This window comes from Numida meleagris, chromosome 2 (genome assembly GCF_002078875.1).
Source record: "Numida meleagris isolate 19003 breed g44 Domestic line chromosome 2, NumMel1.0, whole genome shotgun sequence".
Taxonomy (NCBI): Eukaryota; Metazoa; Chordata; class Aves; order Galliformes; family Numididae; genus Numida; species Numida meleagris.
In genome coordinates, this window is record NC_034410.1 from 42892802 (window position 1) to 42919616 (window position 26815).

Sequence of the window (26815 nt, forward strand, 5' to 3'; positions counted from 1 at the left end):
TATTTTGCACAGACTCCTTTATTTTCTTTTTCTAAAGTATTACTAAGAGAGAGTGTCTAAAACCTCATATTAACAATTTGGTGTCCTTCGGAGACTGTGATGAAACGTGCTTGTCAGGAACCATTTATTAGACTGATGGAGCATTCCCAGCAGGCAGGCAAGCCAGCCTCTGGCTTTTTAATTGTGCATGGCCTGATCTGAGTTTGCTGGCATGATGGCAAGTTGTGCTTTCACTTAAGAGTCTTCCAAAATGAGCCCAAAGGAATCTCCAAGTAGCAGAAAAAGGCACGTAAGAGTAAACCAATCAGTTTAGATAACATGCCACATTCCTGGTCAAGTAGACAGAGTTTGGTACAGCTGGAACTCAAACGCATACAGACTCTGTGAATCCAGCAAAAATCTCTCATATCCTTTTACAGGAAAACTGCCAATTGGAGAAAACATGCACAGGAAATCATCTGAGGGCCGGGAGAGGGAGATGACATAAATGGTCTGTCAGGGCTCCCAGCTGTCAGCCACTCTGGCTAGTAGCGATGCTGGTACACAGCTGCTGGGGTTGTGCCATTCTCTATGTGTTTCAGATGACAGGAGTGACAAAGCAAATGGTCATCCAGAGGGTAACAGCGATGCCCATCTTCGTCATTCAGTTCCATCCCACAATCCTGCAGAGAGAGGTCATGCAAATTTAATTAGACTACGTGTTTATCTCCCTGTGTCAACTGGGGTCTGGCTTGCAGAAGAATGTTGTGACAAGGACAGGAGCTCCTAGCCAGCAGCTCCTTCCTACTAAGTTCAATATTTGTCAGGAGCAGGAAAGCATGTGACATCGGCATTTTGAAGGGCAGCCTTGTATACATAGGTCTTAAGTGGTTTTACTGAGCAAGCTTTATCTCATGGTGAGTTGCATCCCTACGTGTTTTAAATGTGCTCATGTTTCCTTACACTCTCAGGTAGGATTCACCACTTTGCATTAAATTAATTGCAGTTGTACTGATGTGAAACTCACCTGCAGAGTCAGGGTTTCTTTCCACTGCATTACGAGCACAATGATAGAAGACACGTACATATTTTAATTCACATTACATAAGTATGAAGGCTCTCTAGGAAGTCCTCCATGAATATTTAAGAGCTCACATCTCTTGAGATTTTTGTGGCAGCCTTATCCTCTCCTTACCACTGACCACACATTCATTTCATTCATAAGTGAAGGTAACTTACACCAGACAGGATCACTCATCACCTTAGCATTTCTGAACAGTCTGGCCTGGAAACCAGATACACTAACGTGATCTGGAGCTCAGGGCTTCCAAAAAGCAGCAGCAGAACCTTACTGATTCACTACATTTCCTTCATTAACAAATAAACTGGATAGCAAGTGAACTGACAATTGGACTTCTATCAGCCACTAATATTAAAGGATTTCAGAGTGCAAGGTCTGAATTGCTTATATACTGCCACTGGGAAGGAAGAGATTTTAAAAATAACAGTTATTATGACTTTTAAGCATGCATTACTCCCCTAGAAAGCCGCTGACCTACCTCACAGTGGTAACATTCCACATGGTAATCCTTGTCCATAGACACAACCCGAATGGTCTCATCAGACCCCTGTAAGCATTCAAGCAAATGAGAAGAAATTACAGAGGATTACGGGAGGATTAGACACATGCACTCTGCAGATTGCTTCCTGTCACAATATCAGTGTTGAACAAATGCATTTTGGCCGTTGGTTGGAAATCACAAAGAAATCCTGCCACCTACAGTTATTTTTACACTAAAGCTTCATCATCGGTTGACTGCTGATATCCTCTGAAGCGTAATATCACAAATACAGAATTCTCTCTGCTTACCAGTCCCATCTATCCTAAAACACGCACTGATGATTGCATAGCTTCAGTAGATCACATTTCTCAGCACTTCAAATTGGCTTTGGCAAAGACCCATCTCCTCCAAATATGACAATGAGTTAGTCCCAGAGGGTGAGTACGAGCACTACCGCTGTTTTCTGATGTGAAGGAATGGTAGCCCTGCACAAAGCTAACAGCAGTACAGGAGATAATAAAGCAGCCTGGCCCGGGGGGAATAAGCTGCGTTATCAAGCAAAGGAAGGGTCACGCCTCAAGGGCAGTGCATGAGCTTAGGTCAATAGGCAGCACTCTGGAGGAGGCAATTGTCTCTCCCCATCCACAAGGACACTCATCTTGACATGGGGTCAAGAGTGAAAGAGAGCAAGACCTGAGACATAATGCTTTCTCCCCAGAGGGGGTAAGTAATAAAAGGCTCTCACCTCAGAGGGCAGAATGGGAAGCCCACATGCTGCACACTTTGGAGCTAAAACTCTGCAAGAGGAACACAAAATTTAAGGCAAGTTATACATTAGCGTAAAAAGAGAAGCCTGTCTGTTGCTGGTGGTAAGACAAAAAGCTACAGCTGTAAATAATTTATCCATAGGAAAGCTTAACATCTCAAGATCACAAATTCAGTTAGGATTGATTATAAGTAATGTTTGGCATGTGTTGCTCAGTCAGGCAAAAACAGATTTTGCATTTAGTGCCAGTAAAAAACAAACAAAAAAACCCACACTGTAAAATTCCTGGCTATTATTTAAGAAATTTGAAAGAGTAAATGAGGAGAAAGTGAGCAGAACTAGCCCCAGAAAAGCATATTAAAAAAACGAGCTGCCTTGCCCCAGAGCAGGAAATTTCAGAGAAAACACTAAGGGACTGCTAGATTCCTCAAGGCCTTGTGGCACAATGCAGTACAAGTAAATGAAGTTGCAGGGAAATACGTATCATTTCAGAACAACAGTGACACACGAAACACAGTACAAAGCAATTCCAGGGAGTGCTTGAGCAACACTTTGTATTCGTCTGCTCAGAGAACAGGAGCATGTTAGCCAAACAGACACTTAAAATGTATGCTGCTCTAATCCCGTAACTACTGGCTAAGAGCAGAGCTCTTCTATTTTGCTGTCTAAATGACAAGTGATTCTTCAGTTGGATTCATTAGTCACTTAATTTAAAGCTGGATAAAAGTTTGCTTTGCATGTTCAGTGGTGATTTCTGAAAGTATTTTTTGAATCTCAGCCCTGCAGCTACTCCAAAGCAGCTCACGTTGACTTCTCACAGTCTTCCTTCAGAGCAGGCTAATGCCTTACATCACAGAACACTTCACAAGCACTCTTTCTCTCCTGCCTCAGAGACCACTAAACACTCTGCTTTGCAGAAGGTGCAGCTTAAGCCTGGGGGTTAAGTGACTTCCTCAAAGTCACATGGGAAGTCAATGGCAGGGCAAGAGGAGAGGCATCAGGAACTCCTAGGGTCTAACCCCATCCTCAAACTCCTGGCTTCTAATCCTGTATCTGTTTTACTAATCTATACTCCCTAATTAGCTGAAAAGCTACATTAGAGGCTTGTTGATCACGTCTCCTCCGATGTTATTTTGTCCTTACTTGTGGTAATCTCTGACACAGTAGATTTTGTTTTCAGTGTCCACAGTGAATGGCACACCATCCAGACACTCGTTGCAGACCACACATCGGAAGCAGCCTGGATGATATGATTTCCCCAGAGCCTGCAGGATCTGCAATAAACCAAGAGACAAGAAAGAAGCACGTGAACAGTCAATAAAGGTGAAATAACACACTCACAGCTTTGCATTAGATACTGCTGCATGTTCATCAGCAGTGCTATGTCTTTTTTTTTCCCTCTTCTGAAAAATGAGTTACCAGAAATAGAAAGGGCAGCTGGAATTAATACGGATTACCTCAAACTGAATTACTAGCATGGGTAAGAAAGCAATTTATGGAGTCTCTGTCAAGATACTTAACATTACAATGGATAAAAGCGACAGGATTTAAAGGGAAGAAAATAATTTCTGAAGCCGACAGGTAGAGAACACTTAGTATAATCACAAGGTAAGATGTACCAGGCCAAAAAGGAAACACATCCATATGTTCTCTCTGAGAGGCCGGAACAATTCCTATTGCTAAGTTTTCATATCGCCTTAGATTTCCAGGATCTTTGTACTCACTGGTCTGGCCTTCTAAATAACACAGACTACAAAAAACATGTGACAAGGCAGCAGTTTCATCCTCAAGGTACATGGAACTCACTATACATGGTACATAGAATTGACTATAGGACAGACAGGCTAGGCAGAGCGTGGCTGATGCCCCGCAGCAAGGGAGCAACGCAGAGCCTCTCCTTTCTGCACAGCATTATGAAAACTCTGCCCAGAGAAGCCTAGAAGGGGCTGAAAGAGCTGAAGGCACCATTTTCAACTTGCACTGAAAACAGGGAGAGCAAAGTCCTTGCACCACATGCAGCAGGGTGCCAGCTTCGCTTCCCGGCAAAAGCCAACAGAAGGCTTAGCGGATTTTCTTTCTGCTACCCATCTCACACTGGGCAGACCAGCAAATGACAACAGACAGTACCAGTTATCAAAATGTTTTGCAGTTGGTGCATTCTTCTAAAAAGCTGTGGGATTTTTTTACCTACAACAATTATCACTTACCATGTCCATGATCAAATGGCCACAAATGAAACACCTGTCAGCTGACTGCTGGAAGCCAGAGTACTGCAAGGACAAAAAAGAAGTGGCTTAACATTTCACAAGGCTAACAGAGCATAAGCAATAGCGTATTGAAGGGCGTTATTTGCTTGGCGTTTTCCTGTACTCCTTACACAAACTGAACTTTCCACTATTGTTTGGGGTTTTTTTGGTATATGAAGCTGTGGATAGAATATTCTATTAAGTCACTAGACATGCAGTGTTCAGAAGGAGTACAAGGTCCTGTAACTCTTCAAGTCCTACATTTATTTTAGCATATAAGCAAAGACTATAAATGCAGATCCAAGTAAGTCACTTACTCGTAAGACTTAATTCTTTATTTGCTCATGGGAATCTACAAACCAGGAGCTTAACTGTGCTTATCACGTGCTCATATCACAACATTTGCCAAATTCTACCTTTGGTTACACCTTTCTAGGTCTACTAAAGCTAAAGGTAAGGAACTGACTGTCATGCACCCAACAAACACCTTATGCACAACGTGTTATCTGTCTAAGGTTTCAGTCCTATCTATCTGAATGGTAAAAATGCAAACTGGAAAAATGGAATACTTTAGATGCTCTTAACCAATGTTTCCATTTTCAGTCTGTGCAGAATACACTGGTGAGAGCAAAGAAGACCGATTTACTTCTCTCTGACAGAAATCACTGCACTTCTCCGAGGGCTTGGGGGTGGGAAGGGGGCTATGGCTTTTTGTATTTTCTGTAGCATCGCTGTACTGATGCTTATCTATACCAGCCAAGGACTGGACCATGGAGTTGCTTCGTACTTAGATACATTCACACAAAGCCATTGAGGGTAATGGAAAGATATCCATCAGGATGCCCAAGCAGAAGTCATTCGCTGGAAAAGGAAATTCCCTTATTCACTCTTCTGTGGCCCTTCATCTTGCTCCTATCTCCAAGGAACGGTAACAAAGGCCACTACTTTTGAAGAAGCCATCCCAAGAAGCTACAGCTTTGCTATGGGTTCTGCACTGTGACACTATGGCCTCCCACTCAGCTACTTGCAGTGTCACGTGTGGGCAGCCACCACGTTTCAGAGCTGGCCAACTTGCTCAGCCTGGTTTTTGGTTGAGCAGGGGAGAAGGGCCAGGCTGTACAGGAGCTGTGCGAAATGCAGGCAGAGCCACCAAGGAGAAAGGCTGTGCGTCTCCCGTGGAGGCTGAGACATGGTGGGAGCACGAGGGTCAGCTGTGTGCTTACCAGGAAATCTTCCTCACAGAACACCTTCCCGTTGACGAAATAAAAGGCTTTTCCTCTCAGCTTCCGACCTAAGGAAAAAGAAACACAAGCAGAAGGGAAAGGTCAGTAGAGAGCAAGGAGAAAATGTGAGCAAAAATTGGGTGCTGAGAAGTGATAACTGAGAAGTGACTCGCAGCAAGGACATCAGAGCATAGGAACCCCACAGCTCGGACACAGCCCCCACCTCCAGAACGTCCTAACAGAGACAAGACAATGGTATTCCAAGAAGGGACTCTACACGTGGGGAAGATATATATTTACTACAGTTTTGGGTTTATGCTTTGCATCTGCATTCTGTTTTCAGTTCCACATAGCTATGGTAATACGGCTCCCACTGCTACTCCTAAATGGGGGCCTTGGCTGGCTTGGTCTACAGACGTGGAAGACACAAGGTCTGGACTCACCTCTGGGTGCTTTAGGACTGTGTGGCAACCTTTGACCAATAATCACGCTGCCTGCTGAATATTAAGAAAAGGGAGAAGCCAAGCGGAATTCCTTCACTAAATTAAAACCTTTGCCATCTGCTGTCTACACCAGAGGGCACTCTCTGACCAGGAAACGACTCACGATGTTACGCGAGAAACCCAGGCTCCAAAGCAGCCCCAACGTTTTGGCAGCGAGCATGGAAATGTTTAACTCCGACCTTAAATTCTGTGATAGCGTGGGCTCCGGTGATCTTCCCAAGTGTATTCCCAACTGTACGCAACATCTCTCCTTAAAGACAAGCTGGCAGTGCTGAGGGAAAGCACGCATGGAGCTGCAGGATGAGGGCGTTTCTTTGGGCAGCAGCCCCCACCGGTGTGTGAGCAGTACTCATCCTGCAAAGCAGCTGAGGCCATTCCTCTATGGTGACAAAAGAAGCATTTACCGGGCTTTCTGCACCCGGTGTATTTTTAACCTGGTGACATTCAAAGGTCCAGACTGACAGCGACAGGCCTTTGGGGAAGCCACGGCAGCCAGCACTGTGCAGTCCTACGATCAACAGAAGCCACAGTCCTTTGATACACCTAGGAACGCTAGGGCATGATTTATCTTTATCGGGAGCAATTGCTCTAATACGTGTCCTAAATGGCCAGCTCCTGACTGCATTTCACTTTCACTTCCTCCTGAACTTAGTGAATCTCTCATTGGAAGAAATCAGACACTTATAATTCTTCAGGATTTCAACTCTCTCACTTGCTCCTTTCCCCAGCAGGAAGTCTGAGCTGCGTGCCTTTAGGTTCTGTTCCCCCCTGACCTGACCAACCTAGCTGTGGGGCCTCCAGCATGGTCTCAAGGTTACTTCAGCACTGATTTCAGAACACCGCAAGCTTAGTCACCATTGCTTTCATGCTAAAACGAACACGCTTGGCTTAGCAGCTGACCACGGGATACCACTGGGCTGCACTGCCAGGATGCCAGTGCTTTTGACCATCATTTTCTCAGATGACAGCTTCTGAAGGTGCACAGAGAGAGCTTTACCAGGGACTTGCAATGACTCAGGGAGGACACTGGGCAATCATTCATTTGCTTGCTGGGGAGCTGGATCATACTTTCTCTTTTGAAGTTGCTTTTCCATAATTTATTAGAACAACGAGGCTCACAAACCCATGTTCAGAAACGAGATCACTCTCAATGCATGTAATGATACAAGGCTGTGTTCGGACCCCAGGGCCCCCCATGGCCAGGGAGGCAGCAAGGACCTTACTTATCTCTTATCTGAGCATGGAGGAGGTCCTCTGGCATCTACACAGCAGGTGGGCAAGTCTCAATGCAGGCCAGCAACTGCTCTTAGGACCCTTCCACGCTGCCAGCCCTCGGCCTTCATCATTACAAAACCAGTCCTTCTTGCAGTGCCACAGCTGTAAGATTTGGACAATACCAAGGGCAGGTGAATAGGATTTCAGTTTCTGGATCTGCCCGGTGACAAGTGATGTCCCCCAGGGGTTTGTCTTGAGACCAGAACTCTTTAGCATCTTTATCAATGACACACACAGTGGAATCAAGTGCACCCTCTGCAAGTTTGCTGATGACACTAAGCCGAGTGGTGCAGTTGATATGGTATAAGGAAGGGATGCCATCCAGAGGGACATAAACAAGATCAAAAGATGGGCCCATGTGGACCTAATGAGGTTCAACAAGGCCAAGAGAGAGGCCAAGTGCACTTGGGTCAAGCCAATCCCAGATATGTATACAGACTGGGAGAAGAACTCACTGAAAGCAGCCCTGCTGAGGACGACTTAGGAGTCCTGGTAGATGAAAAACTTAACATGAGCCAGCAGTGTGTGTATATGGCCCAGGCGGCCAAGTGTATCCTGGGCTGTGTCAAAAGAGGGGTGGCCAGAAGGACAAGGGAGGTGATTGTCTCTCTCCACTCTGCCCTTGTGAAGACACATCTGGAGTACTGCATCCAAGTCTGGGGCTCCAGCACAAGAAAGATGTGGAGCTTTTGGAGGGGTCCAGAGGAGGGCCACAAAGATGATCAGAGGGCTGGAGCACCTCTCCTGCGAAGACAGGCTGAGGAAGCTGGGCTCTTTCAGTCTGGAGAAGGCTGAGGGCAGACCTCATTGTGGTCTTCCACAATTAAAATGGAGCTTATAAACAGAAGGGAAATCAGCTTTTTGCACAGGGAGATAGTGATGGGACAAAGGGGAACAAAACAAAAAGAGTGGAGATTTAAATCAGGTGTCAGGGGGAAGTTTTTCACTGAGAGGGTGGTGAGGTGCTGGAATAGTCAGCCCAGAGAAGCTGTGGATGCTCCATCCCTGGAGGTGTTCAAGGCCAGGTTGGATGGAGCCCTGAGCAATATGATGCAGTGCCTTATTTAGTGGTTGGCAACCCTGCCTGCAGCAGGAGGGTTGGGTGGTTTTTCAAGTCCTTTCCAATCCTAGCCCATCTATGATTCTATGATTCAGAGCACAGAAGACCCACCAGTCCCCAGCCAGCACATGTTTTTGTGGAGCTTTCTGTGGATGCTGACTTTGCCACCACGCCGTACAGCTCCTGCTGTGCACAGCACACTAGGCAGAGCACAAGAGCTCTCCTTCATTCCTGGTATCTGTTCCACTTCTGCTGGCTGCCATCAGAGCTGGATGTGGCAGTGAATGTGACACAATGTCTGCTCTGAGACTGGGGCTGCATGAAAGGGTCACTTAGAGGCCAGCACATAGCCCAGTTCAGCTGTGACCAGCAGGCAGGTGACCCACTTCAGATCAAAGTCTTTATGAACGTGCGGGCAGAAGGACAGGAGAAACTGTGGCGAGAGAGCAGCCCCATTACCAGTCTCTCTCTCTTGACTGCATCAGCTGGACTGTAAAACTGCAAAACACCCTCTGCACTCTCCCCAGCATTTCAAGCAGTAAAAACAAAACTCAGAGGAAAAAAAATACCCAAGGCCTGAAAGCCAAAGGCATGCTTTGGAACATGTAGCAAAATGGTCAGCTGCCCCTAACAGCAAAGCAACCACAGGTGAAGGCAGAAATGGCTCTTCAAAGGGAAACACTGCAAAACCACAGCAGGCCACGTAACAGAGCAGCACCTCTCCTTTGCTAATGGCAAACCATTGTGAGAAGATAATTGAATGCTTCTATTTAAAGAGAACCCCAGCATTATTCTCTGTGTCCTCCAGCACCAGCTTTGGACCCCATGCTCAGTCACCCTCTGCTCCAGGCACAGCTGCTGTGCCCCCCACAATGCACAGGCACTGGGCAGCAGGCAGTGCTCTCCTCCCTGCCCTGCACCAAAGGGCTGCCCCCAGAGTGCTCAAGCACATACAGGAAAGGGGAGGGCACCCTCTACCTCCCCACCAGCATCCTCTGTGAGATGCAGAGGTGATCGTCCCTCTGTACTCGGAACTGATGAGGCCACACCTTGAGTGCTGTGTTCAGTTTTGGGCCCCTCATTGCAAGAAGGACACTGAGGGCCTTCAGAGGTCCAGAGAAGGGCAGCGAAGCTGTGAAGGGTCTGAAGCAAAAGGGAACTGGGATCGTTCAGTCTGGAGAAGAGGAGGCTCAGGGGAGACCTGATCACTCTCTGCAACTGCCTAAAAGGAGGCTGTGGTGAGGTGGGGGTCGGCCTCTTCTCCGAGGTAACAGAGATAAGGAACGGCCTCAAGTTGTACCAGGGGAGGTTCAGGTTGGATATGTGGAGACATTTCTTCTCAGGAAGAGCAGTGAGGCACTGGCACAGGCTGCCCAGCGAGGTGGTGAAGTCACCATACCTGGAGGTGTTCAAGAACTGTGTGGATGTGGCACAGTTACAGTTAGCAGGCATGGTAGGGATAGGCTGATGGTTGGACTAGGTGATCTTAGTGTCTTTTCCAGCCTCAATGACTCTATGATTCTATGCAGCCAGGTAGGAGGCGCTCAGGGAGAAGCTGAAGCCATGACTGGACCAGGTTTCAAGTGGGAACCTCATGTCCTCCCCTACGTACTACTCTTGTTCCCAGCATCACAAGCAGTCACAGCAGCAACCTCTACAGAGTGGCAGAATTAAATGCACTGCTTCACACTCTGACCCTAGAAGTAGCTTTGCATCAAAGCTAAACAAGAGAACAATTTTTCAAAGTACAGAAAGCCACAGTGCAACCTGAGAGAGCACCTAGCAAGTTATCCATAGATACTGCTTAAAACATTATGAGGAACCTCCTATAATCCTAGAATCGTAGCAACCCAGGTGGGAAGGGACCTCAAAACATCATCAGGTCCAAGCTTCCACGGGCAAGGGGAGTCTGGAGGAGATCATCTAGTGCTCTGTCCCACTGCACCTAAATCCTTGCAGCACGGCACAACCAATCTTAAGCCTGTTAACAAAAAGCAGTGTTTTTAAGACATCTGCTGGGGACCCCAGGGCTGTGCTGAGCCCCCAAAGCAGCGCTGCCCTATGATCTGGCCAGAGGAGAAACACGTAGCACTGCCCTGCCGTGGCAGCTGCCCTGGATTTTCTCCTGCACAGCGAGCGTGGCTGCCGCACCACGGGGGTTCTCACCAGCAAGCTGAGAGCCCGAAGATAGAAAGTCAGTAGGAACAAAGCAGCATTCAGACTGGAGCGGAAACACGCGCTGATGCTGCTCCATCTCCCAACAGCCTGTACAGCCTGGCATGTCTGAATCTCTTCTGAGATTGCTCTTGCTAAAAAAATGCATCATTTCCTGCACGGCCTATCACACGATAATTTTATTAAAGGGATGCTGAGGGAGGATTCCTGGCAACACCTAATGCTCCCCGCTTTGAAGGCCCACACACTTCTCATGTGTGCCGATCAGCGCAGTGCTTAAACTGCCGCAATACCTTACTACCTTGTTTAGTAAATGATCCTTGATACCTCTAAACACAGCTATATTGTGAAATGTAGTGAGAGACAGCCAGCTGGTGTTATTTCAAACTCTGCCGTCGTTATAGTAGCCCGTTACCCTTACACAGACATCAGCGGAGATCTGAGCTTTAAGAAAAGCCATGCAGACACATCAAAGGTCGAACCCTGTAATCTGGCAACGTGCAGATCTCCACCTCTCTGCAACAAGGGGACAAAACATGGTTCTGCTGTAGGTTCTTCTGCTGCAGTTGAATGTCAAACCCTCGCTCGGACCACCTTGCAATCAAGTTCTTTCTTTCTGACTTCCGTGCTCGCCTACTGATTTCCTTCGTAGTCATCTCTGACACTTCCCTTGCACTTTTTTAGCTTTCAGATTTCCTCTGAGGACCCAGCGGCGTGAGCACAAGAACCACGTGCTCCCAAGTGCACAGGGAACAGGGCTGGAGCCGTCGGAACAGAGCCTGCCTGAGTCCTAGAGAGAAGTGCTAAAGCAACACGACGAGTTAAATGACGTTTATAAGGGCTCCTTCCCAGCTAAATAATAAATACCAACACCTGGAAATACCTGTGTTCTTTGGTGTTCTGAGTGAGCGGTTACACAGAATCTTGAAAGGTTAATGTGTAACAAAATGATCGATAAGTAAAGCTGTTTGTCCAACAAACCCAAAGAAATGCAAGATGCAAGCAGACGCCTCAAACCTGCAGGAAACGGCTGTGTGATTTCCGAGGACGTTTTTTGAATCTACTTTCACAGCCTTCACGTAAGGCAGATATTATGTACTACCAGAGCGGCAGAGAGACCACATTTTTTCCCCTCTCCCCTTCCACAGAAAGCTGCCCTGTTTGTGTGCCTACCCTGTAACAAACAAGAAGATAAATGAGACTTTGATGCCAAAGTAATCATTCTAAATCTGTTGTTTTGACCTCTAAGCCAAATTTTCTGCATTACATGCCAGTGGCTCAGATAATACAGTCCATTTTTTTCCTGACAGCTGAACCCTGTAGCATATGTATAGCTCTGCTCTACCATGTATTGCTCTCTTCTACCATTTATCTCCAAACGTACATATATTAGGAAATGGAGAGTGCCAGAAATTTGGCACCAGGAGGCATCGGTGCACCCACCCCTTCAGAGCCACTCAGCTTTCTGTGTCTGGGAAACCAAGGCACCATCTGGACGCAAACCCAGCTATGAACAAAATTAGAAATCCTTGCTAAAATGAAAACAGCAAGACGGCAGATATAAATATCTGGAGGACAATATGCTTTACCTTAATAGGTAATTTGGTGTATTTTATTTACTGGAGGGGAGACGTTCAGTGTTCCACCAGAGCACAGATTTTAGGATTGAAATCATGAGCAACCTTCACTTCTCAAAGGCAGCCTGCACTGGATGCTGTCCAAGACGAACTCCACTTGACCCTCAGAGCACAGCCTAACTACTTACTTTTCAGATAGAAAGCAGAGTTTCCACATGTGCTGCTCAGGACATGCATTGCAGCCAGGCAGGCGACACTGTCCAGACAAATGTGTGTTTTTCTGGCAGTTAGAAAAATCTCATCACATTTACCACAGCAGCGTCACGGTGCAGAGCACTAAAGGCACTTCATCCACGATGAAAACCATTTCAATTTGTGCAGGGGGGGCTTGTTTCATAACCACAGGGCAGGTCGGCGTGCCACCGCAGCCATCAGCAGAGCAGCTGCAGTCCAGTTCAGCCTGGCTATGCCTTCACCAACGTGGCAGGCTGGGTGGCAAGGCCTGCTGGCAGGAGGGGACATGCAGACGGGCCCACGGCTCCCCAGCACCTTGAGGGAGGCTCTAGGGCACAGAGCTCAGGCAGGGGCAGGGCAGCAGTGCTCTGGTTTGTACTCACATAAGTCCCAGTAAAGTCGCAGCACCCTAGTCACTGGGAACCCTGCTTTGAGATGTCACTGGGGGCAGAAACAGGCTGGCATCAAGGCTGAGGCACAGCGATAGCATTCATTGGTAGCGATGCGCAGCCTGCTCCCTTCTAACATGGCAGATAGAATAGATGTTTTAGCAGGGTCCGTTGTGACAGGACAAGGGGAAACAGTTTCAAACTAAAAGAGGGGAGATTTAGACTGGATATAAGGAAGAAGTTTTTTACAATAAAGGTGGTGAGGCACTGGCACAGGTTGCCCAGAGAGGTGGTGGGTGCCCCATCCCTGGAGACATTCAAGGTCAGACTGGACCAGGCTCTGAGCAATGTGATGTAGCTGTAGGTGTCCCTGTTCACTGCAGGGGAGTTGGACTAGATGACCTCTAAGGGTCCCTTCCAACTCAACTAATTCTATGACCCCATGGCTGGGAAGGACTCACAGGAGATGCTAGCGGGCTGACCCAAATGCCAAGCGCACAGCAGCACGAGCACTGCAGCACGACAGTGAGCGCAAAGGCCGGAAAGAGGGGAGCAGCGCTTTCAGAAACGTGCAGCATTTGAAGTACATTTCCTTTTCTCTTTTACCAACAAATCGCCTGGGAGCAGGGAGGGAAGGGGAGAAGTCATTTCCTTGATCTGCACAGTATGGCCTTTTTGCTATTGTGTGCCTGCCAGTGGCTGGACTGGGAAGGGAAGAAGCAAACACATCCCCGAAGGCAAAACGCTCAACCTGGAGAGCGGACACTCAGCAGATTTCTGGCAATCTGCAGCTCTCTGGATTTTGGCCATTAGTTAAGAAGCGCTTTTTACCACAGCATTCACAGGAGAAAAATATTTCTGTGCATCCCATGCAGCAGACAACAGCCGCTGCCTGAAAGCACATGGAAAATGGCAGACCTTGAGCACAGGTCAAATGGCAGACTTGTTCTCTCATAGGCATACACAATATTTTCTATTCAGAGAAACACTGTTATTACTCCTCCCAACCTTTTTTTTTTTTCTTTTCCCTCTGGCATCCTCCTATTTGAAAGCCCCAGCGCTGCTCCATAGAGATCACAGAATATCCCAAATTGGAAGGGACCCATAAGGACTGCAGAGACCAACTGCTGGCTCCACACAGGACCACCCAAAAATCAGACCACAGATGTTTCAGACCAGAGATGCTTCAGTTATTCCTGGATAAGCGGGACACTTAGCTCTGCGCTGCTCAACTCAGCTTCTTTCCATCTTTCTGGCCTTACCTGAAGCACAAACCATTTCATCTTGCACTGGAAAGCTCTGGAGAGGGTTGCCTTTCAGAACAAGCAGCAAACAGCTATTTTTTCAGCTCTCACTAACATACCTTGTTAGATACGGGAGAAAGCTATTTCTTAACCAAACATACAGAAACAGAAGTGACCACTAATACCTTTGCAACCGCCCGTACCTCTCTAGCGCTCGAGACAATAAAAGGAGGACGCAGAGCGTTTATTTCTAAAGCACCAGTTGCACAGCTGTAACTTTAGAAATTTAAGACAGGTGGAAGCTGCTGCTGGGTTATTTGTCACAGGAGCTCTGTGAGGAAGGGCAGCTCGGAGGCTGTTGGGACACAACGGAGAAAGGTCCCTGAAGCTGCAGCCGGGGATTCTTTCCGCAGATTTCAAGTCAGCTCATAAGAAAGGACAAAGGGGTGAGCTGCTGCTGCTGCTGAGCCTTTAGGGAAACTGCCATCCTGTGCTAATACCCCTTTTCTTTTCAGTTTTCCTGCCTTCAGCCAGATGACAGCGAAGCACAGCGCTGACAGCATAGGTGAGGCAGGGCAGTTGGTGCCAGACAGCTGGGAAACGAGCTGCAGTTCAAGGTTCAGCTACTATTAGAGAGCACACACATCTTTCTATATTTATTCCTGCTTTACAACTCCAAATAAAACACCAGGCCTTCCAGTCTTGATGAGTTTACACTTCTAAATACAACACAGGAGAAAAAAACCACAAAAGCTCATCTTGGGAAACCAAACTGATACATACATGAGCACCAGATGGATTATTATTATTTTTACTGCTGCCACATATACAGCTACATTTCTAAAAATACGCTACTAGCTCTAGGGTGAAACACAACAAAACTCAAAACAACCATCTTACAAACACAGACAGTATTTGAAATAAGAGGCCTGGTTTCTCAGCCATGCCTCTCCATGGCAAAACTCCTTTTTTTTTTTTTAAAAATGTGTTTTTGGCAGCAGGGGATGACCAGCTAACAGCAAACTGGGCTGCCCACCATGCAAAGGTGAATATCGATGTGCAGAGAGCATCCTGCCAGCAGCAGGCTGCGAGCTGTCTAACGTGGTGGCACAAAGGCTGTAAGGTCAGCCTGGACACCAAAAAACCCCACCTCCTAGTTAGGGCATGCTTACTGCCACTTTGAAACAAAGCACTCATATAAATAAGAAAATGTGGCTACAGTTGAGAGACAAAGGAATGAAAATAACCTCCCCACACACCAAAAAGCAGAAGACAGGCACAATTCAAAATATCTTTCCTAAATGCCTTGCAAGTATCTATTCAAAAACAAACAGCGAGTACTGCCACAAAGGCACACAGCTGCAGCAGCCTCCAGCTGGCAGACAAATGAATAACCGCATCCTTCTGCTTTCCCCCTTACACCAGAAAAACATTCTCTAGAGGAACCCGCTCCAGGGCTGTGCTCGAGCGGCAGCACCAGGCAGGGTTACTTACTGCAGGCTCCGCAGGTGAAGCAGCCGTCGTGGTAGAGGTTGCCCATGGCCTGGCAGGCCTGGTTGGCTCCATACACCCCTTTGCTGCACTTCACGCAGGTTCCTGCAAGAGACGGAGGGCAAGGGAGGTCAGGAGCAGGATTTAGGAGCACGATGGTTCACATGGAAGCACTGCTGGGTGCTTCAGCCATGAGGGTTACCACACTTGCCCTGCACTGTTAGGCTGAGGACAAGACACTGTGCAGGTGACGTGGGTGCCACAAATCCTGAGAAATGCTGCCACGGAGGCCATCCAAACTGCGTCCGCAGTCCCAGACTCCTCTTACAATGGGATATGGCCAGGAAGGAGCCACTCTGGGACTCCTAACCCATAGGGCCACATGAGTAGGACAGCCTCATCTTGCTGGAGATCCTTAGTCATGCTGCGGTTAGCAAAGCTTTGCTGCCCTTGGGTATTGCAAGCTCCGCAGCAATTGGAAAGGTCTCGTCAGAGCTAGGGAGAAAACAAATGTATGTCGAGCAGTGCTGGAAATAACACCCATGCTGGCAGCCCACATTTGGTTTGCAGACTCTTCCTGCTGTCAGAGCACTGCCCCGAGCCCCGCTGTGCCCAGAGCCTCAGCCCACGCCAACCAAAGCCTCCAGGGAGGCCGCAGAGGATGAGAAGTTGCTCTGTTTTGGCCACGTTGGACCTGAGGGGAAAGGCTGGCCTGGCCGCAGGCCCACCCCCACACGGAATGGCACGAGGTTTGTGGAACGTGCTCTCTTCAAACCAAGCAGATTTATCTCCGTTATTTATTGAAAGAAACGCTTTAAGAAAGCAGATGTGATCAGCAATGAAAGATGAGATAAATCATGCAAGCATTACCACAAAAAAAAGACAAGATAAGAAGAACTTGGCTTTTTGCATGCCTCTGTTCTCTCCCAGGCACGCAGGATCAGCTCCAGCCCGACAGTTGTGCAATGCCCCGGCACAGAAGCAAAGGCCAGCTCACACAGCTCCCTTCTGACTGCAGCGACGCAGAGCTGGGAGTGGAAAAACTGCAGGTTTTGCTGCTTAAAACCTTCTTTCCATGATATCCACCAAACTTTCCAGAGAAACGATGCGCTGGAAGTGCCTGCATTTTTCCCCATTCCGTGCCAGGGAGCAGCTGCTGCAGAAAATCATCCACGCACTCTGTGTATGAACTGCAATGAGCTCCCTTCCATCCATCCTGTGCCTGTCCTGTTGAGGCTGTGGAACGCAGGTAGTGGCTGTGTGCAGCCCAAGGGGACAGATGGCCTGGCCGTGTCCTGCGGCTGCCCAGCATACTACATCCATACCTATTCCTCTGCTGCCCCACGCCCCTCTCCCTTCTGCTGCCCCTCTTTGACCTTCTGCTTAACCCTCCTGTCCACTATTCAGTCCCCCTGAGACGTGCAAAATAAAGACAAAGAATGAAAGGCCTTGGTTACTTCACCATGCTTACATGAGTGTCAGTTTGAGCAGACAGTCCCCCCAGAATCAGGCCCCCGGGCTCATGCGGCATTATAGGCGAGGAACAAGAGGTTTCTCCCACAGCACTAAGTTGGTGAGCCTGGAGCATATGCGCAGCGCCCAGAAATTCACACTCGAGTGCACCGGCAGAAAGGCAGCCGGATCTGGAAAGGGCACGGGATGCAAACTGCTGATTTCAGTCCAATTTCTGCTGGTCGGGCAGCTCAACCCAGGCAACAAAGAAGCCTCTGTTCCCTGTCACATCGGACGCGTCACGTGGAAGGCGACGAGCCCCCAGGGCACAGCGTCCCCGTGTCCAGGGAGCCAGAGCCCATCGCTGCCAGCAGCAAGCAGTGTGGCCGCTGGGAAAGGCCACCAGACACCCAACCTATCCGTCCATCTGTCCAGGATGTCAGTCCCAACCCCAGAGCTCAACACGAGGACTCATGCTCCCACAGGACTCAAACGCTTTCACAGAATCATACTCCCACCTTGCGCAGGGAGGAGATGCGTGAAGTCACAGCTTCAGTGTTCCAGACCCCAGTCTTGAAGGCCCACCAATGCGGTCCACCTCAACCAGCTCCTCGACTCACGCGCGCACTTCTCAAAGACTGCCTGCTGAAAAAAACATCCCTATGTCACAGCTAATGTGCCGCTTTCAGTTCCTCTGTCTTTACATCACACCATCCCCATAACACAATGCCACCTCCCTGTGGCTCACCTCAGCCACGTCACCTCTTCACGAGACCCCACAGTAAGCACGGAGGGGACACAGCCTTCCCACACACAGCATGCCTCAGCAAGCTGCTATTCCCTGCCAAGAAACCTCACGTCCCACAGTGCTGATTTCGAGACGTGCGTGAAATTGAGTGCCTGGAAAAGAGGGCAGCCTGGCCCCTTCATCACTCAGTACCACCACTGGCATTGTTACTCAGAGTAGCGAAGAAGTACCCAAAGAACCACAAGGTTGAGATAAATGTAATTTTTTTGCCCTATCTGTGCATGCAGTGTTGAACCCCAGCTGCACGCAGTGTTGGTGAAGCACAAAATGCCACCGAACTCCTCTGAGACATTTTAAGTACCTTACAGTGATGTGTGAGATGATGTGAACTCCAGCACAAAATGAATGAGACTCCTTATGACTTTCAGTCCCCACTGCAACAGCATCCTGGCTGGGCTATCTCTGACCTCCTTCCTTTTTCTTTCCTTTTGCTGTAGACTTTTTCTTAACAAACGCAGCAGAGCTCCCACGAGGAGGGCTGCAGTGTCGTCCCAACACGATGCACAACACCAGCTTCACTGTGCACACAGCTTCCAAGCAGAGCTGCTGCCCTTGGGGCTGATTCCACCCATCCATATGCACTGGGGCTCCAGGTCTGCACGGGGCTTCAGCTGCTCACCTACAGCTCTGCATCTACTGAGGGGAAAGAAACTTGCGGACCTATCCAGCAGACTGCTGCTGGATGCTGGGGGGGCAGCCCAGTGCTTTGCTGCAAAATGAGATGCGTGAGGCCCTGCTAACATACCTGCAGCATATCAGCTCTGCTGTGAGCAGTAAGGAAGGAAGTCAAAACTTATTACCTAACAAATATTTATAACCAGAAAATCATGTGTAAGTGTTGTTTAAGAAAACCTCTTGGTAACACTGTGGATAGGCTTTATCAGATGGAGATTTTCATCTAGCCTTATGAAGTGAGCACTGGTCAAAGCACGATGCTGCACGCTACAGCTCTAAAGGTATCCCTGCCTGCCAGTATCAGTGATTCCTGTCAGGATCTCTGGCAGTCGCAGCAGGCTGTGGGCAGTCAGGCACCTCTCCTTGCTGGATGCTCCCTGGAGTAGACTGTGCAGGCTGTCCTGGTTGGCTCCCAGCGGCAGCCCCGGGCTGGGGCTCTCTCTGCTGCTGAGGGACAAGGTAGTGATGCCCCCTACCCCTCAGGTGACACTTGAGGCTCCCCGTGATTACATCAGCACTTCAGAGCATGCGTGGAGAACCCAGATTCTTTCAGAAACACACGCAGCCCATACTGCTCATAGTATTTAAAAAAAAAAAAAATCTGGGCTTTGTTTGCTTCTTTCCATTCACTCATTATTCATACTCTGTACAGATAAATGCACTCCATACAATCAGCAGGTGCTGACAGATGACCGGGCTCTCTGCTGCTCTTCAGCAGGGCATCCTACCCACACCATGCCTCGCCCCTGCTTTATCCATTTCTAGGATAAACCTTACAAACCTTCATTTTCACATGGTGAAGAAAAAAGCAGCTCCTTCACTACAGTCAGAATTGCTCATGATAAATACCTGATCCGGGCAGAGATGGACTGACAGTCCTCCCATGCGGAGCTGAGGCCCCCACCTCCCTCTTGCACATCTGTACCCCACCCCCTGCCCTCTGGCCCCTTCTGCCTGCTCTCGCACACCAGGCGCCATGCAGAGCCTGCTGCCAGAGACCTGCCAAGCGGCCCGGCTGGGAGCCAGGATTACTGCTCCCTCACTGCAAACGTCCTGTGAGATAAAAGTCTCCCCCTGCTGCTGCCACCTGTTTTGTGACAAAAAAGTACAAATAAATCTAGCCTGCAATTCCATCCGCCTGCTTTCTCACCTCGTTCCCATGCACGTTCTGTAGCAGCTACGATCCCACCGGCTTACTGGCAACCAGCAAAATTTTCACATTTTTGCACACTGTCTCCCACGAGGTTTCTCTCCAAGCCCATGCTCACGCATGGCTCCTTGGAGCAGTGCGCTGCCGACTCAGCGTGCGAAGCACCAGAGCGTGCCTCCAGGCTGCAGCGAGCCCAATAAAGCAGCAGGGCACATCGCTTTTCTGCCAGAGGACAGAAACCTATCTGCCTGCCACAAGGCTAAACTCAATCTCAAGCCCTGAGACAAACAATCACAGCAAAGCCCTCTGCAGGCGAGTGCACTGCTCAATGCCAAGGAACACACTTACTATGCAATTTGCAACTAAACGCTCAGCGTGCCTTCAGCTGCGCCCACCCTGCTGCTAAGTTACAGAGTGGCAGGGAGAAAGGAACGCTCACTTCAGCCATGACTTTTTGCCTTCCCATGGCACTAAACCAGTCTGGTAGGACACTCCTATTCTCCTCCAATATCCTTGCATGTAAGCGGTCTCTTCCCATCACAGTGCACCAACACGAACCTGTTAGTCTGCCCGAGCTTTTGGTCCACAAGACAGCTATTCCTCCCAAGTATTTGCAACCCACTCATCATTTGAAAGCCAATGAGGACTGGCACCTGGGGCACAGGGAATCTGCTGACTATGGGAAACCTTCCTATCCACAAAGCTTTTCTTTGAGGGATGTGCGCAGCCAGCTCCTTCAGGGCCATTCCAGCAGCAGCTCCCTCACAGGTCGCACATCCAAGGGCCGCTGCAGCATAGCCACACACGGGAGCCTGCAGGGCAAGTACTGCTGAGCACTCATTCTCCTGAGGGCCTGGCTGCCCCCACAGCCTCCTGTGGGCCCAGCCACATTCCTGCCCCACATAGCATGTAGGTGTGACGCCATCCTGCTCCTTGGCAGGCTGCTTTCCATCCAAACGTGCTCAGGTAACATACTTTGAGTACATGGGGAATGGTGAATGTTGTGAAGAACCTCCTGAAGAGAAGAAACTCCTGGCCAGCAAAGGTGGACGCTTCCAAAGGCACTGCTCCAGCTGGTGCTCAGCACTGTCCTCCCACAGCTGCTGCACTACCTGAGCTATGAAACTTGAGGATTAAGAAGAAAGCAACATTGAAATAAGAGTTTCCAGTACCTGTGATGAGTAATGGTTAAATAGAAGAAACAAACTAAAAAAAGCGTAACGCAACAGCAGCAGTGCTGACACACAGCGTGAAGGCGTGAACCTGCTACCACACATGGGAAGGAGCAGCCTCACACCTAGGCACGCACCACGTCCTGTCGCAGCTGTGCTTACCGAAGTAGTCGGCCTTGGGCCGTGCATCCATCTCCTGCTCCAGGCGCTGGGTGAGTGCTTCCAGCTTCAGCTCGGCTGCGGACGGCCCCTGCTCCGGCTGCAGGAGGGTCTGGCAGGGCAACTTCACCTTGGCCGTGCCACAGCCTTCCTGGTGCCCCCCGTCAGGATGGAGACTGCTTGTGCCCTCCTTGAAAGGCTGCTTTGGCGCATCTGAAGTCAACGGTCCACGTGCTGCTGCCAGAGTTGAGGCACCCAGCTCAGGGCCGCCATTGGGCCGGTGGTTGTGGCCATGGGCCACAAAATGACTGGTGGGACTGGGGTGGACGCCAGCTTGCTGGTAGTCCATGCTGGGGCCCGCAGGAGCAGAGCTGGGTGGGAAGGGCCGTGAGCCGCCCTGGTACCACAGCTGGCCGCCATCTGTGGTTGGCCCATCCACACTGGCTCGTGGCCCGCAGGGCTCGGTGAGGGCCAAAAACCCTGGGCTGGGCTGTGCCGCAGAGGCCGAGAAGGAGGACTTGTGTTGCAGCATGGCCGCTGGCGCCCCATCCGAGGGACCTGAGGGGCCACGCACCTGCGAGAAGGAGGAGGACCTCTGTCCGGCTGGCTTCAGCTCCTGGCCCTGGCTGCCCCGCCGCTCATCACCACCGTTCTCCTGAGGGTCTCTGCGGGGCTCCGCTTCCCAGCTCCGCCGCCCAGCCTGGGAACCGAGGGACTGCGGCTCCCCAGGCAAGGGGAAGGCTCTGCAGGTGGCCGACCGCCCGCTGCCAGGGCCCTCAGCTGCCACCTGGGGCAGGGGGCCGGCGGGCGAGCCCAGGGGCGGCTTGGCACCACGGGGCGCGGGCAGGCTGGGCCGTGGTGCACCCAAACCGGCCCCACCATTGAGGGAGGCCGTGGCCATCAGCATCTCCTGCTGCTGCTGCTGCTGCTGCTGCTGGAGGTGGATCTTTGCCATCTTGGTGGCAAAGACCCGCCGAGTCTCCTCAAACTCCGGGTTGTTGCCGGCCGCTCTGTCCACCCGAAAGAGCCCGTCCTTGGAGGCCTCGTACATGTTGAGGTCCTCGATGAACTTGCTGGCCTCCAGGCCCAGGTCGTCGTACTTGTCCATCCTGCTCCGCTCTTTGGCTGCCGCCACCGCCACACGCTGGGGCCCGAGGGCCGCGCTGTGCCGGGCGGGCTGTCGGCCCGGCTGAAGTTTCTTCCTCCTCTCCTTCCCGTTCCTCACAGGGCGCAGGGCCGGAGCTCTCAGCGGGCCGCGCTCGGCGGCGGCAGCGGCAGAGCCACGGCGCGGCCCCGGCTGCCTCCCGCCGCTGCCAGTCCCGCCCGCCGCGCCGGGGCCGGGGGCGGGGGCCGGGGCGGAGCCGGCGGGGCGGTCCCGCCGCGTTGCACTGCAGCCCGCTAGGGGCCCGCGGGAGGTGCTGCCGGCGGGGGGTGAGGCTGGGCCGGGGGCTTCGGCGCTGCCGGGCCGGGGGGCGGCTGCTCTGGTGTGGCCCATGCCCACGTCCAGGTACTGTTGGAGATCTCCAAGGAGGAGAGCCCACGGCCTCCGGGCAGCCTGTGCCAGTGCTCCGTCACCTGCACGGCACTGAGTGCTGCCAGTTGCTCACAGGGAGCTCCTGTGCTCAGCTTTGTGCCCTTGGCCTGTTGTCCTGGCGATGGGCACCGCTGAACAGAGCCTGGCTCCGTCCTCTGTGCAGCCTGCCCTCAGGGGGACGGGTGGGAATTTTCACGGCTAATGAAGGCATTTTAACAATTTTGTGGAAGAGCAATTCAGAGGGAGGTCTCGGGGATGAAATACGTACTGAAGACAGTGTGGGAAGTGGGCAGCTGCACCTCTGTGATGCTGTGAACTGCACGAAGCAGGCACCGGTGCCAGCAGTGGGTCTGTGTAGGGACAACAGAAGACATGAGGAAGGCACACACAGGCCCATGTGCAGATCCAGGCACCTAATGCCTGCAGACAACCTGCTTGGCACAGGGTCTGCACAGCTGGAGCAGAACGGTGCTGCTGCATTTGAACAGCCCCCTGTACCACCAGGACTGCAAGGACTACAATCTGCTAGGAGGAGATGGGCCAACCCAAGGCTGGCGTTGGCTGGATGGGGTGAAGACAAGTCCTCCCTCATCTCCCCCACTCGGCACTGCCCAGCCGTGGGCACCCTGCTGTCCTGTTACCCTCCAGGGCTGCACCAGCAGTGATAAGCAGAGCTGTGAGTGCCAAGGATAAGGCAGAGCTCTGAGCTGCCAGGGAAATAGTTTGCATTCCTGGAGCGAGAGCTGCAGGAATGCACTCACCGGCCGAGCCGCCCTGATTTACTGAGACACAGCACCATCCTGACCTGCTGTGGCTGACAGTCCCACCAAAGCCTGACCAGGTCCCCGCTCCAGGCCCTGAGGGCTGCAGTGCCCTTGAGTAAATCTACTGAAAGGTGCGGGCCAGGGAGTGTGTGCTCAGACTTGGAACGCTTCCCCAGCACTCAGGAGATAGGGCCCAGATGTTAAGGAATGTGCTGTGAATCAGGCTGTGACCAAACTGCATTAGAAACCAAAAAATCCCCTCCCTTTCTAACAGCTCCCTTGCAAGAACTCTGCGTAGCAACGGGGACGGCTCGCCAGCCCTGACATGGCACACCCCTTCCAGTGAGCTGCAGCTGGGCACATCTGAAAACTCCAGCCCCTCCAGGGAGGCATGAGACACCTGGCACAGCCACCTCAGCCCGAGCCGAGCTGCTGATAAATGCTGGACTCGTGGGAGTGAACCCAGGCAGTCAGCAGTGTCTGTGGTCAGTGATTTTGTGGAGGCGGGCAGCAGCACAGAACCGGGCTGGGGCTTGGGGACAGGGAGCAGCAGTAAATCACTCAGGAGACCTTCAATGCCTGCCAGGCTTCTAAGTGATGGATAGCACTGGGGCACACGGGGAAAACAATCCCATCTGTCAAACCAGCCCTCTATCTGGCCTCCTTGAGCCTTGCTCTGTCCTGGAGAGGAGGAGGGAAGGAGCATCCCCAGGCAGGGCTGTTTTGTGTTCCCTTGGCAGAAAAAACAGCATCCTAAGTGTGAACTGTTGATGGCTGCCACCAGAAGCAGCTCTGAGAGCGGGGATTGCTGGACTGAGCTGTGTCAGAAGGGGCAGGGGATGAGGAGCCAATGGCGGGATGGCCCCAGCAGGTCTTTTGTGCAGTGCAGGTTTCAGCTTGAGCCACCACTGGCTGACAACAAAAGTGACTGACTCTTGACAGACTCCATAAAAACCAAGGAGCTATGAGGTTAAGCCCACAGTGCAGCCAAAGCCTGAGCCTCAGTGTGCAATTGCCCCGGGAAGGAAACTGCTGGCTGCACCGAGCTCCAGGCAAGCAAGAGGCAGTGGCACTGCACTGCTCCGAGACCAACAGCCCAGCCCAGGACTGGGAACTTCCCTCGCCCTTTGCAGTGCAAAATCGAAGAACAAAGAGCAGTGTGAGGTTTTGTTTCCCTTATTTGGCATCAGCTTATGGAAATCCTCCAGCAAAACCTAGAAGATGTCAGTTGGGGCAGTGCTTGTGCTCAGAGGAAGGGACCTGAAAAGCCACAGGTGTGAGGCCAGGTTCCTCTGTGGTGGCAAAACATCCCCAGGACAGCTGGGAAAGGAGGCCCACATAGTACAGTGACCGTGTGCCATGGAGGGTACCCTCACAGATCTAAGCTGCTGCTCCTGAATGATCTCCTTGAGTTCTCTCACTGCTTTGCTCAGAAAAGCCATTTCTTCAGGTTGTGTTTGCAGTCAGGAGGACGAGAGGCAGCAGCACTTGGATGGGACTCATTGTTCCGTGAGGCCCAGGAATTTCCAGGTGCAAAGCTGCAAATTCCCAACTCTGTGAGCTGTTGAGCAGGATCACAGCAGGTGTTTGACACCTCCTCCTCCTCCTCACTGGCTTCAGAGCACTGCTGGAAGCCAAGCGAGCTGAGGTGCTCAGGCTCAGCTTCAGGTATTACCGCTTTTGTTTTAAATGTTAAAACAATAAGCAAGAAAGTTGGTACTCAACAGCAGATCCACATTTCTGTGGCTTGAGAGAATTATAAAAAGAAAATGCAACAGCAGGTAGATGGATGGCGGCATAAATCCCACTGCTTTTCCCTGGGAGGAATCTGTGATGTTCACAGGCAAAGATCTGTGGAGAAGGGAATCACTCGTTGCCCTCACAGCTTCTTCCCTGCTCCTCACCTGAGGATGCGAAGTGCACCAGGTGAAGGCAGGCTCCTACCCAGCACAGTGCAGACTCAGGTTGTGCCGGTCACTTTTTTCCTGCAGACCATGCTGAGGCCCCTGAGAGCTTTAGTAAGCAAACCCTTTGGTGGGACAGAAGTATTTTGGAATGGAACTATCGACTTTGGAATAGAAGCATCTATTTTCAGCTGTCAAAAACAAAGCAAGGAAGAATCTGTGACTTCGCTCAGATCAGGGCTTTTTCCGACTTTCTTTTGTGAGGGTCGCACACACATTTTCTGCCACTACTTTTTATCTGCGAGCGAACATCTGTGGGATGTTTTACCGCTGGGCCCGCAGGAGCCCTCACCCCGGGGGAAGCGGCCTTCTTGCTGAGCTCCCGCCCTGACACCGCTGACCTTCACAGCCATGCAAAGTACATTTCCTTCCTATGCCAAAGGATAAAATCAGCTGTGGGAAGAACAATGCATGCAGAGACAGTGTGGAAAACCCTGCCGAAGACCTTCAGACACCAAACCATGAAGCTGCACTTGGCCTCGCTCCAGGTTCTGTACGCATGAGCACGTGCTGTGATTACGAGCTCCTGCAGACAGGAATCACAGCCAAGCGACTCGCAGGCATTTTTTTCAGGGCCTGATGTGCCATGGTTTTGGTGAGTGTAAGGCAGCAAGGTACCTCTGAAATTCTGTGCTCATGTTTATTCTCGGTGAGGTTTGGGTCAGGGATACTCCCAAGCGAACAGCTGATTAACTAGAACTTTCTATCAGAATGGAGGTGTAATGCTACACTGCCTCGCACACCCTGATGCTGCAATTAGATACCAGCCCAATTTGTCATAGTTCCTGTGAGGTTCATGTCTCACGCCTATTAAGGAATGAAGGGGTTCACAACTGATGTCATAGTACAAGGTCAGAATGTATGTGCTTATTTGAGTTGACTTATTATAAATGCAGTCCCTGGAAGAAAAGCCAGCGCTCATCTATTCCATGTTAGTTCCCGTGGGCAAGGCTTACGGATTGCAGTGTATTCACTGCCTTCACGCTGTATTTGCTCATGCCGTATAACACTGACCACTTGCAGCACGGCCACCCTCTGCCTGGAAGCATGGCATGAAGGCAGGCAGCTCTGTAGGGAGGATGCTGTGGGAGAAAGGCTTGGGCCAACACAGCACTGATCCCCGCGGGGTATTTCTGTGCAGCAGCCGAGGTGCTTCCCTCTCCTTGCAGTGGTGTAGCTGGGTTTATCCCTCACAAAGGATGAGGTTGTTGGCTTACAAGTGCTGGGTCTGTGGCTCTATACAGTGGATGACCGTCAGGTGTGTTGTACTGGAAGGACAACACCGAGGGCTGCCAGGCAAGTATGCCTTGAGCCTTGGTAGCGATAGAAGAAGCACGGTCCATCCCAGCACAGCAGCATACCCTTTTCTGGAGAGAAAGAGAAAACAGATGTTTTTTTCCCCTCTCTCTTTTT

The 26815-nt window shown here is 50.7% G+C and overlaps 1 protein-coding gene across 1 annotated transcript; it reads right to left on the reverse strand.

Annotated features, from left to right (window-relative positions):
- On the reverse strand, positions 1–22468 carry LIMD1 (LIM domains containing 1). Its single transcript, XM_021385657.1, has 8 exons — positions 21144–22468; positions 15728–15829; positions 5777–5844; positions 4515–4577; positions 3451–3581; positions 2287–2338; positions 1539–1607; positions 1–662 (listed from the first exon to the last, which is right to left on the reverse strand). Exons 1-8 carry the CDS (start codon positions 22246–22248, stop codon positions 525–527), a joined length of 1728 nt encoding a protein of 575 aa, XP_021241332.1. The 5' UTR covers positions 22249–22468; the 3' UTR covers positions 1–524.

Bases quoted from the DNA above. Each gene is read 5' to 3' on its own strand.
- LIMD1 (XM_021385657.1), bottom strand. From the start codon at position 22,248: ATGGACAAGTACGACGACCTGGGCCTGGAGGCCAGCAAGTTCATCGAG. The intron at 2,339-3,450 runs GTAAGGACAAAA...TTCCTCTTGCAG, and splicing joins TGTGTCAGAGATTACCACAA to AGTTTTAGCTCCAAAGTGTG. The intron at 1,608-2,286 runs GTGAGAGCCTTT...GAATGCTTACAG, and splicing joins TTCCCATTCTGCCCTCTGAG to GGGTCTGATGAGACCATTCG.